The following is a 19486-nucleotide window of genomic DNA, read 5'->3' on the forward strand; positions in this document are numbered from 1 at the left end:
AAAGATTGATACAATTCATGATGAGATCTTCACTGTTCAGATATCTCCCCATCTAACACTGCATGTCTACAGGTACACTCAACACTTCACTCATTTGACCACGCTACTATAGACATGGTTGCTAAAGTTTTTTTCTAATTCCCACCTAACCAACTGACCCCTGGACCCTGTTAACTCGCAAATACTACGGTCACCCTCTGGCTCTATCTTATGCTCTGTATCTTCAATCTCTCCCTCTCTTCTGGTATCTTCCCCAACTCTTTAAAACATGCATTAGTCACCCCAATACTTAAAAAGACCCCTCCAATCTTAACAACCTAGCCCATCTCATTGCTCCCCTTCTCCTCCAAACTCCTTGAATGTCTTGAACTGACTAAGCTACTACCTCACTGAGAATAACAACACTCCACAGAAACTGCTCTCCTAAAACTCAAAAACTATTTTCTAACAGCTCAAACTAATTGACACTATTCTGTACTCCTGGACCTCTCTGCTGACTTTCATACAATTGAGCACCCCCTCCTATTAAAAAAACTTAACTCCTTTGGTCTCTGTGACTGTATTCTTCCCTGGTTATCTTCATTCTTATCCTACTTTACCTTTATTGTCACTTACAGTTCTATCTCCCTATCTCCTTTTCCCATAAGGGTTCCCCAAGGTTCTGTTCTTGGACATATCCTAATTTCAATTAACCCCTCCATCCTGGGTAAGCTGGTACTAATTCTACATTGATGACACCCAAATCTATCTCTCTACCCCTAGGCTTACTCCATTATACCAAGCAGGTTCTAATTATCATTAATTACATGTTTAGGTTGAAACACAGTCATTAACTGAAACAGAAACAACTGTGTAGGAGTCGTAAAACTGGATGAGGTATATTCAAACCCTGATAATAAGGCGAGGTTGTGGAAATTAGTTTCATGTCACAGGTCATACACCATAACAAGTCTGAGCACAGCAACAAGACGTAAGGTAGTTATACTGCGTTAGCAAGGGCTCTCCCAGGCAAAGATTTCAAAAGCATACTGGGGTTTTAAGATGTGCTGGTCAAGCTCTTTTGAAGAAGCACAAAGAAACAGGCAACATTGAGAACCATAGATGCAGTGGTTGGCCAAGGAAACCTAATGCAGCAGATTAAAGACACATCCTGCTTACTTCCCTTCGACACTGGAAGATATCCAGCAGTGCCATCAGCACAGAACTGGTTGAAAAGCGTGGGACATCTATTCTATTTACTGACTGGAGAAGTCTTGCCAGAATTGGTCTTCATTGAAGAATTGCGGCCACAAAAGCCACACCTCCAATGTGGAAACAAGCCTAAGTGACTCAACTATGCACAAAAACATAGGAACTGAGGTGCAAAAAAATGCCAGCAGGTGTTCAGGACTGATGAGTCAAAATTTGAAATATTTGGCTGTAGCAGGAGGCAAATGGAGTCGGAGATTTGGTCAGGATCAATGGCGTCTTCAATGCTGAGAAATACAGGCAGATATTTATTCATCATGCCATACCATCAGGGAGGTGTGTGATTGGCCCCAAGTTTATTTTGCAGCTGGGAAACCACCCCAAACATACAGCCAATGTCATTAAGTACTATGTTCAGTGTAAAGAAGAACAAGTAGAACAACAGAAGTCCTGGAAGTGATGGTTTGGCCCCCACAGAGCCCTGACCCTAACATCATGGAGTATGTCTGGGAGTACATGAAGAGACAGAAGGAGTTGAGGCAGCAGACATCCACAGAATATCTTTGGTTAGTTTTCCAAGATGTTTGGAACAACCTACCTGCCAAGTAACTTCACAAACTGTGTGCACCTGTACCTAGAAGAATTGATGCTGTTTTGAAGGCAAAAGGTGGTCACACCAAATATTGATTTAATTTGGATTTCTCTTCTGTCCATTTACTTTCCATTTTGTTCATTTCTAAAAAATAAACTACACTTCTATTTCTGAAAGCATTCTTAACAGGTTCAATACAGGGCATTTTCACCCCCTTCCTTCCCAGGCCAATTTTTAGTTTTCAGCGCTGTCGCACTATAAACGACAATTGTGCGGTCGTGCGACATTGTACCCAAAAAAAAATTGACGTCCTTTTTTTCCCCACAAATAGAGCTTTCTTTTAGTGGTATTTGATCACATCTGCGGTTTTTATTTTTTGCGCTATAAACAAAAGAAGAGCGACAATTTTGAAAAAAACACAATATTTTTTACTTTTTGCTATAATAAATATCCCAATTTATAAAAAAAAAAATTTTTTCCTCAGTTTCGGCCGATACGTACTCTTCTACATATTTTTGGTAAAAAAATCGCAATAAGCGTATATTGATTGGTTTGCGCAAAACTTATAGCGTCTACAAAATACAGGATAGATTTATGGCATTTTAAAAAAAATATATATATTTTTTTTTTTTTTTTACTAGTAATAGCGGCGATCGCGATTTTTTTTTTTTCGTGACTGCGACATTACGGCGGACACATCGGACACTTTAGACACATTTTTGGGACCATTCACATTTATACAGCGATCAATGCTATAAAATTGCATTGATTACTGTGTAAATGTGACAGGCAGTGAAGGGGTTAACCACTAGGGGGACACAAGGGGTTAAATGTGTTTCCTAGGGAATGCTTCTAACTGTAGGGGGCGGGGACGTACAAGGGGAGGAGACCGATCAGTGTTCCTCTGTACTAGGAACACAGATCGGTCTCCTCTCACCTGACAGGACGTGGATCTGTGTGTTTACACACACAGATCCACGGTCCGGCCCGGTTAACGGGCAATCGCGGCCGCCGGGCACACGCGCCGGCTCCCGAGCAACGCGGCGGGCGCGCGCGCCCCCTACGCGGCCGGGAAGCCCAGGCCGTCATATGACGTCCACCCAGGATGGGAGATCCCATCTGTGGACGTCATATTACAATAGCCGGGTAGGGAAGTGGTTAACTTACAGCATTTTTCACACCTGCCTAAATCTTTTGCACAGTACTATATAAGTGATTCCCTTTTCTTTAAAGTGATATTAAAGGTTCGGCTTTTTAAAAACAAAAAACAAATATGTCTTGCCTGCTTTGTGTAGTGGTTTTGCACAGAGCAGCCCAGATCCTCCTCTTCTCGGGTCCCCTGCCAGTGCCCCTGGCTCCTCCCCCTTCACCAGTGCGTCCAATAGCAAGCCACTTGCTATGGTAATTCAGACACCTGGCCTGGTTTTTTCCTGTCATACCTTCTGACATATGAAAAGAAGGGAGGGGAAACCTATAATACTTCAACAATTTTCCCCCTCACCATGCCACATATCTTCACCTCTGCTCAAGCCACCGCAGTTGAACAACTGCCACGGAAAGACAATGGATCCACTAGTATGGGATCTTTCAGTTATTCTTTACTAAAATTATCATTTCTGATTTCTAGATCTGGCACATAACCCTGCTCACTTTCATCCAGAGCCAAGCAATACATTTTGTATATTATGACAACCTCAGGATTAGAATCCTCCTTCTCTTGATCCCTCACCATTAATGAGAAAAAAAAAATCTAATACCTTCACACCAACAGTTTCCACTTCCACATTACTGTTAAAAAGGTCAAGGAAATCCTTCTCCACAATGGTTTCATAAAGTGAGGACTACACCCACAGAATGTTTTGGGGATAGCGATTTTAACTACAGCAGTCTGGTAGTGATATGTCGCCTTGTATACAAATGACCCCTATAGTGCTGGAATGGTACTTAGAGGGACTGATGAAATCACCTGACTAAAGGTACAACAGTAACAACACAACATGAGTCAAGCAAGGATGTTTATTTAGACTTGCTTCAAAATGTGGCATTTTACATGCTTTTTTAAAGCACTCTGCATGTCAATCAAAGCACCTCTCACCATAAATAAAATGGTTAGCTTACAGTCCTACGAAAACAAAGCAAAATGGAAGGCGTGCACACCTAGTGCATTACCAATGGCAATTATTGAATAATAAAAAGAGTAAAAAATGGGTACTCACAAAGTGAAATTCTCAACAGTGTAGGATAGTGTGGACACAAGTGCTGTATCACATCAAATAGTGAAAGCTGCTGCGTTTCAGAGGCGCACCCCCTTCCTCAGCAGCTTAGCTCTGAGGAAGGGGGTGTGCCCCAAAACGCGTCAGTTTTACCCCTTGATGTGATATAGCACTCGTGTCCACACTATCCTACACTGTGTGTTTTTATGGCTCATTTGAGAGTTGCACTTTGTGAGTACCCATCTTTTACTCTTTTTATTATTCAATAAATGCCATTGGTAATGCACTGGGTGTGCGCACCTTCCATTTTGCTTTGTTTTCGTAGTTTCTACCGGATTACCCCATCTGAGGAGGGCAGCATCCACCCAGTCTTGGAAGACTGATGCCCTTGTTGCTTTTTACCATAGAAGACCTCTGAGCGCTCGATGTCACTGTCTTTTTTTTTTTTTTTTTTTAGCTTACAGTCCTGTTCACACTGTTGCGCTATTTTCAAAAATTATACTCCTTGTCACTTGCTTGGTGCTTCAAAACTTCTCCAAAGCCTCCACAGAAGTCTATCACAACATTTCCTAAGAGCAGCTGAAGCATTTTGAGGAGCTTTTATTAGCTATGGAGGTATATGATATCCAAGGATGCACTGGGAAACCGACAAGCAGACCAGAAATACATAATCAGCAGTCATTTCTGGTTTGTGTGTATATATTCTGGGAGTGTCTTGTGCAGATGTCACATCTGTTGTGCACCATGAAGTGAAGTAGCAGGAATGTAAGTGGGGTCTGGGGCAGAGCAACTAGCAGGCAGCACATGTGGTGCACAACGTAGAAATGCTATAGCGGAAGGAGATGAGAGATGGGATTGGGTTGCAGAGGATCAGCAGAGCTGGGGGACCAGAGCAGGAGAAACTAGCAGATGTCACACATGATAATCAGCAGAGCTGAGTGTACTACTGAGCCAAGGATCTGCTGAACAAGGGTACTTATTAACTGGTGATCTGCTGAGCGGGGGTACTAATGATCTGGGAATCTGCTAAATGGGGGTATTAATGAACTGGAGTTATTACTAAGTTGGGGATTACTACTGAGCCAGGGTTCTACTGAGCCCCTTAAAAACAAATAGAAAATTGAGGCAAGGAGGAAAGTTACACGTTCATTTACACTTGCTTCGAGGAAAGTCGAAGCAAGTGTAAATCAACCCTAACTGGATTTTCATCAACTGAAAAAAACACATTTGTTTTGCAAGGCTTTCCTGGCATGCTTCTTAATATAAGCACTATAATACTGCATTAGTTATGATATCTCCTCACCCATTTCAATGAAAACATTTTATGGGTTCTGTACCCAGTATTCCAAAGGCACCATGGTCCTGACCTATTTGGCCTATACTCCCTTGACTTTTTACTAGAGTCTTTTCCCTGGGCCCTTAACCCCTGTGAGCAGTCTTTTAGGAACTCTGCAAAACTGCAAGTTCAGTACTGAAAAGGTTCTCAGCACCAGTATACCTCTCTATCATTTTCACAAGCTGTTCTGCCCTTTTAGGGTTTCTGTGGCTTACCCACTGCCTTAGAGTGACAGGTATTGTTCACAGATAGTGGTCCATAACAACATGCTCCACTGCCTCCAGAGCTGAGAGGGCCTTTGGTTGCAGGCATTTTCTGGTAAGATGAATAAGACAAAATAACATTTAGGAGAGTGGGGACTTTTTGGTTGTATACACCCAGTGGTTAAGCATTTTGGGGTTCAGCACCCAGAAAGGGTACAATAAACCTCACCCACTGCTCTCTCTGCCACCCTTCTTGTTCAGCAATTCCCTCAAAATGGTAAGAAAGGCTTTCATATCATCAGGGCTTTTTTTCTCAGACAATAGGTGCAGGAACTCCCCCTTTCAGAGTCACCCCTTTTCTCCGCCCCTACCCACCTCCCAGTTCCGTCCCTTTTAGACAATATAGAACCATGTATCATTTTGAGGTGCTAAGTAATTTGTATGGAATTTGGTAATGATATCAAGAAAAGCAGTAAAATAGATCCCCTGCAGCCAGCAACAATAGATCCCCCTAACAACAATGGACCAACCACAACAAAATTTCCCCGCCAGCAACAATAGACTTCTGGCAGCATCAACAGATCTCCGCACAGCCAGCATTAATAGTCTGTCTGGCTGCCATCAACAATAGACCCCTCCCCCAACAGTAGATCTCTTTCAGCAACAACTGACCCCCCCCAGCAACAATAGGTCCCCCACCAGCAATAATAGACCTCCCCAGCAACAATAGACCCCCTTGCAAAAATAGATCCCCAGCAGTGAGCATTAATACCCTGCAGCACACCCCAGCACCCCTTGGCCCAAAGAGGGGCTGGAACTGCATTCCCCCGCGTTCCCGCTGAAAAAAAGTCCTGCATATCATCTGCCGCTATCATTCTCTGCACTTACCCACCTAACTTAACTTTGCCAGGTGTTGGGCCACCTCTTTTAGGACATCTCTCTCCATTTGCTGGGCCTCTGTAACTGCACCAACCTGGTCAGACAACAGCTTCAACACTTCAGCATGTTTGTGATTTGTTTCAATATGTTGGCTATTTGTTTCTTGCAATAATGCTGTAGCCTGCTGCTGGGTCACAGTCAGCGGTGGCCCATCCATACAGGGCGCCGGGGCGCCGCCCCCATAATCCATGCACCCAGCCCCTAATCTACATGCAGGGTGCCGGACGCATGGATTCCAATGGGGCTTTTTTTTGTTTTAGAAGCACATGATTAGAGCCTGAGGCTCTAATTGGCTTATAAAAAGGGTGGGCTCCGGGCGCAGAGCACTGCGTCTCGAGCACACCCACTTGCATGGCAATAGCAAATAAATCTTCTCTATTGTGTTCCTGATTCTCCTCCTGGCCAATCGGGAAGCGGATCCTGAGACCCAACTGGTCGAGAGGAGAAGCATTTGAATTGGAGGAGAAGAGGTAGAGGAGGAGGAGACCCAGGGGAAGCTGCCGTGAAGCCAAGGAGAAGAAGATGCTGAGTGAAGCCGCCGCCCAGAGGAAGCACTGCCCGCGACCTACATAGCGTAAGTGCGGGGTTGGTGATCGAAGGACGGAGGGGGAGTGCGGGTTGTCCATCTGACCCACCGACCAGGGGGGTGCGACTGATCCGACCGGGGAGGGGGGTGGTGGTGGTTGGACTGTTTGCCGCCCCCCCAAAAATGTTTGGCATCAGCCACCACTGGTCACAGTTGCATGTTGTTGCGTTGCAGTGGCTTTTACCAAAGCTTTCAACACCTCTTAATTTTTTCCCGTCTGATTAGAGTGCTGCCCGCATCCTCCACCAGATGTAAGTGTTTGCTATGTTTCAGATCACCTTGCCTGGAGTAAATTGTAATCTTCAGACTTCGGGAGGATGCACAAGCAGACTTCCAACAGCAAGTATTTTTAAAACTGACACTCAGTCGGCTTTATTTTTGTTTAAAGGTTACAAGTAGTAAGTAAGTAGTAAAATAAACAAATGAGCAGAAAATTAATCCTAGCCAATCAGTTGTACTGCAGTACTTATATGCTAAAACAGGCTCATAAGAGGAGAGAGCTTCTATTTTTACTGTCAAGTTACAGGCTGGGAGAAGGACAAGATATGTAAGTGTTACTGAAATGCAGCAGATAAAAATCAGGTCTTCTGCACTGCCAAGGTTGTCTTGTGTGGCACAGCCGTGTAATTCCCAGGACTGTATAGACAAAAATACAAATCCTTTGGCAGGTAAAACAGTTCCCATATATCTAGTTCATCTGTGTATTTAGCTTTTCACCTAATGTCCAGCTTTAAATAAGGTAAGAAAAAGTTAGCACAAAAAGTCAGCACATTTTAAAATATATACATGACTCGGAACATTCGTCCATGCCCACATATAGTCATGGATTTGGTTTTAAAATCTTTCAACATTCATCTGCTGTGATTTGGGTTTCTCAGCAAATAATACAGTCAGATTCTGCGGGGAAAGCAACTCAGATTTATTGTTACACAAATTAATCAGGTCCCTTCTTTCTCTGTGCTGCTTGAGTAAATTGTACTGTATGAATGTGTGTTTCAGGGCCCAGGAATTAAAGTGTATATAAAGTGTACATTTATATTTGGATAGTAGTGTTAAAAAAAAAAAAAAACCTTCATGTTTTTATTGTTGTCTTTGTCCTCCTTGTGTAAGTTAATTTCCCTGTTTGTCTTGGCAATCATTGTCACTGGTTGATGTGTACATAAATTAAATCGGTTATTTTTGCTTCAATTATTAAAATAAAGCTGCTGACACAATACTGCTAGAAAACAATATAAATATAACATATAAAACAAAACAGTGCAGCACTAAAAAAGGAGCCCTAATCACACTATGCAAAGAGGCTTCCAAATATGTCTTAATAAATAAAAAGTAAAAGAGCGACTCCTTTTGGCAGTGGGTGTGATGGGCTGTGCAACCCAGTCTGACTTTGTGAATGTGATCCACATTCCATTAATAAGATGATTCTGGAATTTATGAACTGCGTGGCCCCTGTTCCCTCGCTATCCTCCCTGTTGCCATATGTACTGCTGCTGTAGCCAAGACCACTGCCTTATTTCTTCACTTCTGCTGTGGTTGGATCCTGCCTTGTGTGCTCCTATGCCCCCCCTAGGCGTGTGGGTTGGCCGACCGACTAATGGGTCTCACTTGTAAATCTAAGATCAAATACGTCTGGGTCCTGTAGACGCCAGTTCTCTTGACGAAACAATGACTGTACAGACAACATCCGACCACTTCTTCTGAATTTAGTGTACTGTGCCAACCACATACAGTGTTTTATATTTTGTAGTTCCTCCCTATGTTTGGAGGGTTTTTTTTTTTTTGCTTAATAGATTTTAAAGTTTTATAATAACATTATGTAAATTTTAACATGTCTCCTCTCTGTGGCCGTTATAGTCCACCATTGTAGGGTAAGGGGTGTTGCACCCCTGTACACACCTAATATTTGCCTAAAAGGGTATTAAGAGTCCATAACAGAGTCCTCATAAAGCAAAATAAAATGATATGTGGGGCTGCTCTATCCTCCCCTTTGATAAAGTCACGTGGTGTGACGCAACGCGTCAGGGTAGGAGGAGCCAGGTGCCAACGCTTGTCGGGGACGGCCGAACCCGGAAGCCATACACTTTTCTCACTGCTCGTTGTGATTTTCTATGTAAATTACTACATTTTTATAATAAACCTGAATTTTAAAATACTACACTATGGGAGCTATTCCTTCTTCTTAACTATTGCCTTGGGACTACTGTGAGTGGCCGGAGTTGAAGCAGAGAGCTATATCTACAGTCACCCCACAGGGAAGGCGAACGCTGACGGTGCCGCTGCATGAAATACATCCCTGTGATAATAACATTACCCATCCGCTTGACTCGGCCCACTGGGGGCCGCTACTGGAGGTGAGAGGCTGGGGGGAATAATTGGTGTGTGCACCAGAAGCAAAGAACATCACAAGTCACTGCTATCTGCACGTCTTTAAAAGACTGTTTGAACACTGGAAATCACAGATTGCATGTTATTGGTGTGGATTGCATTGCACCATTGTTACATTTTGGACTATATTATAATTTTTTTTTGTGTGCTCTGTTTTGCATCTCAGATTTAAGGGATGCGATTCTATTATTAATATCATATATTGCACATATGTTAGCAATTTTTGCTTTATTTGTAATTTTATCACTGCGGAGCATTCCATTGGCGTCCGTAGTCGCACATTGTTCAGGATATTTTCTACACTGGTTGAGTCACTGCACTTTAGAGAAAATGAGGTCACATTAGTAATTTATTTTATGCACAATTTAATAATTTTGCACTTGTTATGCACTATTTGCACTTTTACAATATTTGGATTGTATTTTAGAGTCATTATCAGGTCACTCTGATTACTGTATACATTGTGGAGATTGGTCATTGGGCTAGGGATTGCACTTGTGCACAAGTCACTTTATTTATTTATTTATGTAACCATTTATTTATCTATGTACATATTTTGCTATGCAGGATACTTATTATAATTTTGACCATTGATTTTAGTGTGGAGGTTGGTTTATTGCACTAGGGATTGCACTAGTTGTGTATATATATTTTTTTATTTTTTTGATTTGACATGCAGGCTATCCATTAGGAATATTGGTTCAGTGGCTAAGACCTTTCAGTTATATATTTAGTACCTGTAATATTGGTTCAGTGGCTAAGACCTCTCAGTCATATATTTAGTACCTGCAAGTAGGAGGTTTACCTGGATGTTGATTGATCTATTAGTGCCAACCTTGCTTCCCTGCAGTTTGGTACGGGAGGATAGAGCAGCGCCACATATCATTTTATTTTGTTTTAGCATTTAGGTTCTGGGGTGTTGAGTGCACCCATTTATGTTGGCTGCTTTCTATCTGGTACCACTATATTCATTATTTTACTCAGGTCTATATACTTTATATAGGAGGTTGTGGTTTTTTGTGCACTAGTCTTTGCATATTTTAGAGTCCTCATAAAGGTTATCCTGGGAGTGCTCAAAATCTGGTGTGCAGTTCAGAGAATGGGGTACAGCAAAGGAAACCCATCACCTTCACCCAATCACACTGCCTCTTACCATCATAATTTGACCCCTCTCAGAGGAAAGGTCAAAAAGCGCAGCATGAATTGTCCTGGTCACAAAAAAACCCTGGTGAAGATGGTCCGCCAAACTCCTCTCAGTCGGGTACACTTTAAAACTTCCGATGCAATACTCAAAGAACTCCCAGATTAAGCAGGGGAAAGCAGAAAGTGCATCTCATAGTGTAGAAATTAAAAACACTCTTTATTATGTTTAAAGTCATAAACTCACATGAATATAGATTACAAAGAAGCATATCTGTAGATAACTTCCAATGTTTCCAACCAACAAAATGGCGGCTACGTCCGGATGCGCAATGACGTCACACTTCAAGACTCCACTATGTATTTCGTCATCAATGACGTCATCAGGGGCATGGCTGGGGTCTGACCTCACTTTTTATAAGGGACAGGGCTGAGCCTTCGTAATTACGGCAATTGCGTTTCAAAAAATAGGAAGGGGACAGAAAACTCCTCCCCTGCAGCAGAAATGTGCTCCAAATAGTGGAAGGAAAACATTTAAAAATAGAACAAACTCATACAAATGAGGATTTGGTTCTTTTTGTAGGCTTTTGTATGAGTTTGTTCAGTTTTTTAAATGTTTTCCTATTTGGAGCGCATTGCCGCTGCAGGGGAGGAGTTTTTGTCCTATTCCTGCTTTTTGGAACGCAATTGCCATTTTCAAGTGTGCCCCTCTCAGAGGAGTTTGGCAGACCCTCTTCACCAGGGGTTTTTGTGACTAGGACAATTCATACTGAACTTTTTAAACTTTTAATCTGAGGGGGTCAAATTATGATGGTAAGAGGCAGTGCAATCGGGTGAAGGTTATGGGTTTGCTTTGCTGCACTCCATTCTCTGAACTGCATTCCACTTTTTGAGCACCTTTATGAGGAGTATGTTGTAGACTCTTAATACTTTTTTACTTTTTATTTATTAAGACATATTTGGAAGCCTCTTTGTATAGCGTAATAAGGGCTCTTTTTTAACACTGCAGTTTTGTTTTATAGATCATTGTCACTGGGACTAAAAAACAATAGAAAATTTGAGTTTTTATAGGATCAAGTGATGGGAAATCTTGCAATATAAAGGCACATGTTTTGGTGACAGCCTAATAAAGGAGATTTCATCTCGCTTTGAGCCTAGGTTCACACTGATGTGGGTTGGAAATCATTCAGCTGAACTGAACTGCAGGATTTCAAACCCGCATGTCAGTCCGACTTCAGGAGTGATTTCAGAGACATCTGTGCGGGTTCCTGCTCCTTCCTCCGGAAGTCGCCAAAAGTAGAGCAGGAACTACTTTTGGGAATCAGAGTGGCGCCACAAAGGCTATGTCGCACCAATTCAAAATGTCAAATCGCATGTCAAAAGGGGCAGATGTGAACGTGGGCTCAAGATATTTCATCTAATTTTCAGTTGTATCTTGGAGACATGTATTGAATTGTAATTTTTTTTTTTATTCATTTTCATTTTATTTTGTTTTCATTCTATTTTTTAGTGCTGCATAAAAAAAAATGCACAAATCGAAAGATATGCCTTTTTTTTATTTGTAAATAACTTTAAAATTCTTTGTACCAGAAACATAATTTTAGTGTAATTTTAAACAGGACAAACTATTAAAAAGTATACTTTTTATTTACATTAAACCAATTTTTTCAAAATTTTAAAAAAGCGTTTAATTTTTCGAAATGTTTTTGTCTATAGATTATACAGTATACAAAATTATTTTGTGCAAGTCGATACTGCCAAAAGAAAGCCTAGTTTGTCTACAAAAAAATGTACATATTGATTTGGAATTTTAATTAATCAGTTATCACCAAATTTACAGGACCAGTTTCTCTGGTCCACACTGTAAAGGATATATATGAGCGAGAGCTCAAGTGGTTAATAGTAATGAAATAAAACACACTTTCATTTCATCTTATCTCTTTTGAACACAGTATGCAGTATGTCCAGCAGAAAGTAATAACTTTTTTATTGTTTTAGGACAAGAAAATGTGCAAAACAAGGGAATGCAGCAATCACACATCAGCACACAAATATACATCAAATCGCAATAAAGCAGGGAACTGCGTGTATTTTTACTATGCTGTATGTGAATTCAGCTTTCATTCCCCTGGTGAAAGTGCATGACATAGAAGGAATTTTTACCTCAAAATACATGTGCTTTACTGCAGTGGTTCTCAACCTCAGTCCCCAAGTACCCCCCAAATGGCCATGGTTTGGGAACTTCCCTTAGATAAATAGCTCTTATCATTACCGTGTCATTGATATTAATTTAATGCAGCTGTGCAAAGTAAAGGAAAACCTGAAAACATGGCCCGTTGGGGATACTTGAGGGCTAAGGTTGAGAATCACTGCTTTACTGTATATGATCAAATGCTCAATAATGATTGATCCTTCTCTTATGTCTGTTGCCAACTGGGAAGTTCCCATGAACATTATTGTCAGAGGCAAGATAATTATGATGCTCTCACACGTATCATTATAATCGTTCAGTGCGAATAACCTGAATCAAACTAAAAAGAAAAATTGTAAACCAGAGACCCCTCCTATTTGCAACCTCCTGATCGATTTTCAACTTTCCAAAGTCAATCAGGCACAGTGGAATTTTGCTGATCGCTTATCGATCAAGTGTGTGTGTGTGTGTGTGTGTGTGTGTCAGGGAACCAATTCTAATACAGATTGAATATACAATCAGTTTTAATTGATCATTTATATTTATGACTGATATAGATCATATTTTGCAATCACTATTTCTCTAGTTAACTGTAAAGAGTGGAACAATACTGTGTTTGTTAGATTGTTCAATTACATATTTCTATGTGCATGGCCACTATTAGGCTGAATACTTTGCACTTCTGCTTAGTTTTAGGCCGGTTATGTACTAGTAGAATTTTGTTCCAAATTTTTATTTCTAAGAATGTTCATTTGATTTTATAATCATTAATGGGGTTAAACATTCATTTTTGACTGTAGTGATGAGAACATTTGAAGGTACGGGATGGATTTTTTTTTTTGAATGAGCACATTTCCAACAGTGTATTCTTGTTTGGTAAGTTCTATTCATTCCAAAATGCAACGTTAAATGCAAACACAATTTTGAAGTACTTTGGAACGACATTCACCAAGTTGTCAAATGTACTGAGAATTTTTGTACAAATTTTCCTACAAGTGTTTGTACAAGAGTTCATTCAAAAATCTACTAGTGTATTGCCAGCTGAGAATGCATGAACAATTGTAGCAGATAACCTTGGCCCTCATGACTTATTTAACACGCTCGTAAATTTTGGACAGTCGTGGTCTTTTGAGAGAGAAATTTTTAAAAAATGTGGTGGTCTAAAGCCCTTTAGGGAGGGTCACATCAAACAGACCTTTTCAGAATTCAGAAAAGATCACTAAAGTGCCCCTGCCCATTGAAATCAATGGGCAGCGCCGCCGAAGCTCTTTGCGGGTGGTTTTAACCCTTTTTCGGCCGCCAGTGGGGGTTAAAAGCGCTCCTCTAGCCGGTCGAAAACCTCTGCAAAAACGACGATAAAGTGCCGCTAAAAATAGCGGCGCTTTACCGCCCACGCCCCCAACGCCCCAGTGTGAAAGCAGCTTTACTGAAGTATGCATTCTGCTCTTATGACGTCTAAATTTTGGACGAACCTTGTCTTTTGAAAGAGAAACTCTGAAGTATATGTAAAAATCATGTGATGACAATTAGGGATCAGCATGGGTTTGGTCCGAACTTAGGTTTGGACCGAACTGGGCATTTAAGTTGTCACTCAGACAAAATCAGTACCCGGTAATCTGTGGCCAAGGCATTCCCCACTCTGCAGCTGTACGTAACAAATGGGCAGTGATGCTCATGGCATCACTGGCCTAATATGGTCCCATGGCCATTATTGGACAGTGTATTTGACCAGATATGGACATATTAGGTCAATGATGTCTGAATATCCCTGCCCCTTCATTATGTATGGCTGCAGGTCGGGGAATGCCTTGTCCACCGCTGAATGGCGGGAGTGACTGCTTGTTTCGGGGGTTTGGTCCGAACTTCAGGGCTTGAACCAAATCTGTGCTCATCTTTAACGGTCATCTTATGATTTTTATAAATAGTTTAGTGTTTTTCTTGCAAAATTTATGGGAAGGTCCGATAAGTCATGTTGACTAAGGTTATCAGCTGCAATTGCTTCATGCATCCTAAGTTTCTATACACTATTGGAGTTTTGAACGAATGTTCATACAAACATTTTAAAATTTAGAAGTCAATTTAGAATTTATGAGAGTAGAATGCATACTTCAGTAGGAAAATAAAAAACATTTTAATTGTGATCCTCTCTGAATCGTGAGAAGGTCTGTCTGATGTGACCATCTTTACACAAAGGTGTTTACTGTCCAGACTAAAGTCCTTCCCTTCTAATGAACACTTTTTTTTTTTTATATGGTACGATACAATGCAGACAGAATACAGAGGTTGGGGAGCGGCAGTACAAAGGCTATCCTGTCATAATATACAGGTGCATCTCAAAAAATTTGAATATCATCAAAAAGTTAATTTATTTCAGTAATTCGGTTGAAAAAGTGAAACTCATATTTTATATAGATTTATTACACACATATATTTCAAATATTTATTTCTTTTAATTTTGATGATTATGTCTTACAGCTAGTGAAAACCCCAAATTCAGTATCTCAAAAAATCTCAAAAAACTGAATATTACATAAAACCAATAAAAAAAAGGATTTTTAGTACAAAAATGTTGGCTTACTGAAAAGTATGTCCATATACAATATAGTATGCACTCAATACTTGGTCATGGCTCCTTTTACATGAATTACTGCAGGGGTCTTCAAACTACGGCCCTCCAGCTGTTCAGGAACTACAATTCCCATCATGCCTAGTCATGTCTGTGAATGTCAGAGTTTTACAATGCCTCATGGGATGTGTAGTTCCGTAACAGCTGGAGGGCCGTAGTTTGAGGATCCCTGAATTACTGCATCAATGTGGCATGGCATGGAGGCGATCAGCCTGTGGCACTGCTAAAGTGTTATAGAAGCCCAGGTTGCTCTGATAGTAGCCTTCAGCTCTTCTGTATTGGGTCTGGTGTCTCTTATCTTCCTCTTGACAATACCCCACAGATTCTCCATAGGGTTTAGGTCAGACAAGTTTGCTGGCCAATCAAGCACAGTGATACCATGATCATTAAACCAGATATTGGTACTTTTGGCATTGTGGGCAGGTGCCAAGTCCTGCTTGAAAATGAAACCAGCATCTCCATAAAGCTGGTCAGTAGAGGGAAGCATGAAGCGCTCTAGAATTTTCTGGTAGAGGGCCGTGCTGACTTTGGGCTTGATAAAACACAGTGGACCAACACCAGCAGATGACATGGCTCCCCAAATCATCACCGACTGTGGAAACTTCACACTGGACCTCATACAACTTGGAATATGTACCTCTCCCTCTTCCTCCAGACTCTGGGACCTTGATTTCCTAATGAAATGCAAAATTTACTTCCGAAAGGGGACTTTGGACCACTGAGCAACAGTCCAGTCCTTTTTCTCCTTAGCCCAGGCAAGACGCTTCTGACGTTGTCTCTGGCTCAGGAGTGTCTTGACACAAGGAATGCGACAGTAGTAGCCCATCTCCTGGATACGTCTGTGTGTGGTGGCTCTTGAAGCACTGACACCAGCCGTAGTTTACTACTTGTAAATCTCCCCCAAATTTTTGAATGGCCTTTACTTCATCCTCTCAAGCCTGTGGTTACCCCTGCTTGTGCACCTTTTTCTACTACACTATTTCCTTCCACACAACTTTCCAGTAATATGCTTGGATACAGCACTATGTGAACAGCCAGCTTCTTTAACCACTTGCCGACCAGCCACAGTATATATACTGCGGCAGGTCGGCTCTATTGCGCAAAACGACGTACCTGTACATTGTTTCGTATAATAAATACAGGGCACGCGCGTGCTTGCGGAGAGGCGTGGGTGCCGATGCGTGTGGCCCACGATCGCTCCTCACAGAGGCTGAACGGAATCTGCCTTGTAAACAAGGCAGATCCCTGTCCTGACAGGAGAGTAGAGCGAGATCTGCTGTTCGTAGTGATCAGGAACAGCGATCTCTCTCTACTCCCTGTGAGCCCATCCCCCTAACAGTTAGAAAGCACCCCCCTAGGGAACACCTAACCCTTTGATCACCACCAGTGCCATTTATACAGTGATCAGTGCATTATTATAGCACTGATCACTGTATTGGTGTCACTGGTCACCAAAAAGTGTCACTTGGGGTCAGATTTGTCCGCCGCAATGTCTCTGTCCTGCTAAAAATCGCTGATCCCAGCCATTACTAGTAAAAACAATAATTAAAAAAATCTCTTTTAGTGTCCCCTATTTTGTAGATGCTATAACTTTTGCGCAAACCAGTCAATATACGCTTATTGGAATTTTATTTACCGAAAATATGTAGTAGAATACATATTGGCCTAAACTGATGAAAAAATTTGTTTTTCTACTATTTTTTATTGGATATGTATTATAGCAAAAAGTAAGTCAAGAATCAGTCCTTGCAGCTTTGCTTTTGTATTTTATTAGGGGTATTGAACTGGGATAGGGTTTAGGGTATTATGGGATGCCCGCTTGATCAGAACAGTAGAACTCTTCAGGGACACAACTATATACAGTTGGTATATACACTTCTCCTCTACCTCCAGCACAAACTTGCTTGTAGAACAACAATTCCCAGGACCAGCTGGCACTGTGTGGATGGATGACAACAGCACAATCAGACCAAAGCAAATGCCCTTTACAGGCAGGGACCACAGGCCCCTATGCTAGTGTAGCAAAAAGTCCTAGTGCCCAGCTGTCCTCCTACTGTGGCTTCTGATCCCAGCACCACCTCTTCAGGCACTGCCAGCCCACCTAGCTGCAGCTGCCTCTTTCACTAGCCATCCTGGCTAAAATTCCACAGTCCTCCCAGACTGACTCTGCATCCATCCCAGACTGCTTGCACCCAGTCCCTTCAGGCATGTCTCTCAGTCCTCTGACTGTAACGCTCACCAGCCCACCTGGCTTTCTTCCACCCTGGAGATTTGCCTGGCAGTGTTCTCCTGCTGTCCTCCACTTGCTTCCGTGCCTTTGGTCAGGAAACCTCTGTGTGTCGTGAAGAATGTCCCTTCTGCACCCAAGCCCAGGCCTAAAGTCAACCCCCAGACTAGGGTGTTACCCTCAAGGGCCACCGACAGCCTAACACTCCATCTACAGATTCCACTGCCCCAGCTGGACTGACTAAGAGTATTTGAGGGGGCCTGCCTCCTGCCAACCCATCTGTTGGGGATTAGTCAGGGCCCTCAGAATACTCCAGGCAGCTCCTCCTCTCCTTCACTCCCATCCTTCTAGAATCTTCTCCAAGTTTTTTCCAGATTTCAGAGATGCTGCCTGTGAATTATTCAGCCCTCCCTGAGTCCCTTAAACCCTGAACCCAGAAAAACACACAGGCTTGGTTGCCGGCCAGCCTGAACAATTTACCTACTCTGTACACAACACTAACTCTAGCACTCTAGCAACGCTAGGGGGTCCTACATATAATATATAAGTTTCACTTTTTAAATTGAATTAATAAATAACTTTTTGATGATATTCTAATTTTGTTAGATGCACCTGTAGATCCAAGCTTGGCATGAAGTATGAAGCAGTGAATGGAATGCTAATAACCTTAATCTGTAAAAAACACATATTATCAATAATATTAAAGAAGAAGGAGGGGAAGACACCCCAGGTATCCAAAGGGTGAAAGTCATAGAAGAATGTATAGCTACTTTTATATGTATTAAGGGGATAAAAGTGTGACATTCCTAGTTGGATTAAATTGGCCACAGTGGCTATTTAAAAACCATGAAGTGTCCTTGGTAAAGGAAAATAAATTAAATGGGTAAAGTTGCATTTTCAGGTATTGAGACACTGCAAGAAACAGAAAGGAAAAACTTTGCAGGTGAGAAGTGGAGCCTGAGCTATAAAGGGCAAGAGAATCGCGGTTAGGTAAAAGGCGGTTTTAAGAAGAGGTTAAACTAAGTGGAGAGTGAAGGAAAATTGTAAGGGTAAGGGGGGAAAGGAATGGCTAAGGATAGGATAGGAAAACAAGGGGCTAGACTAAGGACTGAATTTTTGTTTTCAAAGAATTTAAAAGAATTTAAAAGAAAAAAAAATATTCAATCAATAATGTCTTTGCCCAGCTATACTGTATTCTCCCAATATGCAGTCATTAGAAGAACTCTTATAAAAAGTTAAGCAAATAATTGTACTTACCCCAGTAATAAAGACACAACAACAGAAAAGGAGCAAGTATTGTCTCCAAGTCATCATCCTTGTAGTTAATGTCACCTGCTGCTCTCTGTTCCATAATATTATGTACTAGTACACCTGAGCTTCACCTGTGTATTGGATCTCACTGCCAACTCTTGTTATAAAGTAGTAACCTCCCATGGAGCATTTAAAGGGAATTAATAATATGTTGGAGGTTTTATTAGATAAAGACATGAAATATATTGACTCACTGTAAATAATAGGCTTGCTGATCATCCCCAGTTCTCTGACATCCTCCACAGAACATCACAAATGTATAAATACAAATGTATAAATAAAATCAAACACATATGAATTACACAGGTTATGTGACTAATTAAGGTGCCTTATCAGCATTAAATTGGCCTCAGAATCTGAGCAATTCATATGCGTTTGAGTTTAAAGGGATGAGGTGACAACCCTATTACAGGCCCTTGCAGTATTCTCTTGTTAGCCCAGAATGGTTTGATGATATACCCCCTTGGGGTCTCAGAAGGTAGCTTAAGTGATGCTGGTTGCCATTTAACCCACAAAGAAACTTTTTACATGTAAGTGGTGGGAATTTTA

The 19486-nt window shown here is 41.4% G+C and overlaps 1 protein-coding gene across 2 annotated transcripts in view; it reads right to left on the reverse strand.

The window, feature by feature from the left end:
* The window catches only part of LOC141133484 (NXPE family member 3-like), a 131361-nt gene extending 112295 nt beyond the window's left edge, over nt 1–19066 (reverse strand). For both annotated transcript variants that reach the window (XM_073622878.1, XM_073622877.1), the window contains exon 1: nt 18884–19066. In XM_073622878.1, coding sequence (XP_073478979.1) covers nt 18884–18940 — 57 coding nt within the window. In that variant the 5' untranslated portion in view covers nt 18941–19066. The remainder of the gene's footprint in view (nt 1–18883) is intronic.
* Between the last annotated feature and the right edge of the window lie 420 nt (nt 19067–19486).

Source organism: Aquarana catesbeiana, linkage group LG03, assembly GCF_042186555.1.
Source record: "Aquarana catesbeiana isolate 2022-GZ linkage group LG03, ASM4218655v1, whole genome shotgun sequence".
In the NCBI taxonomy this organism is placed as follows: Eukaryota; Metazoa; Chordata; class Amphibia; order Anura; family Ranidae; genus Aquarana; species Aquarana catesbeiana.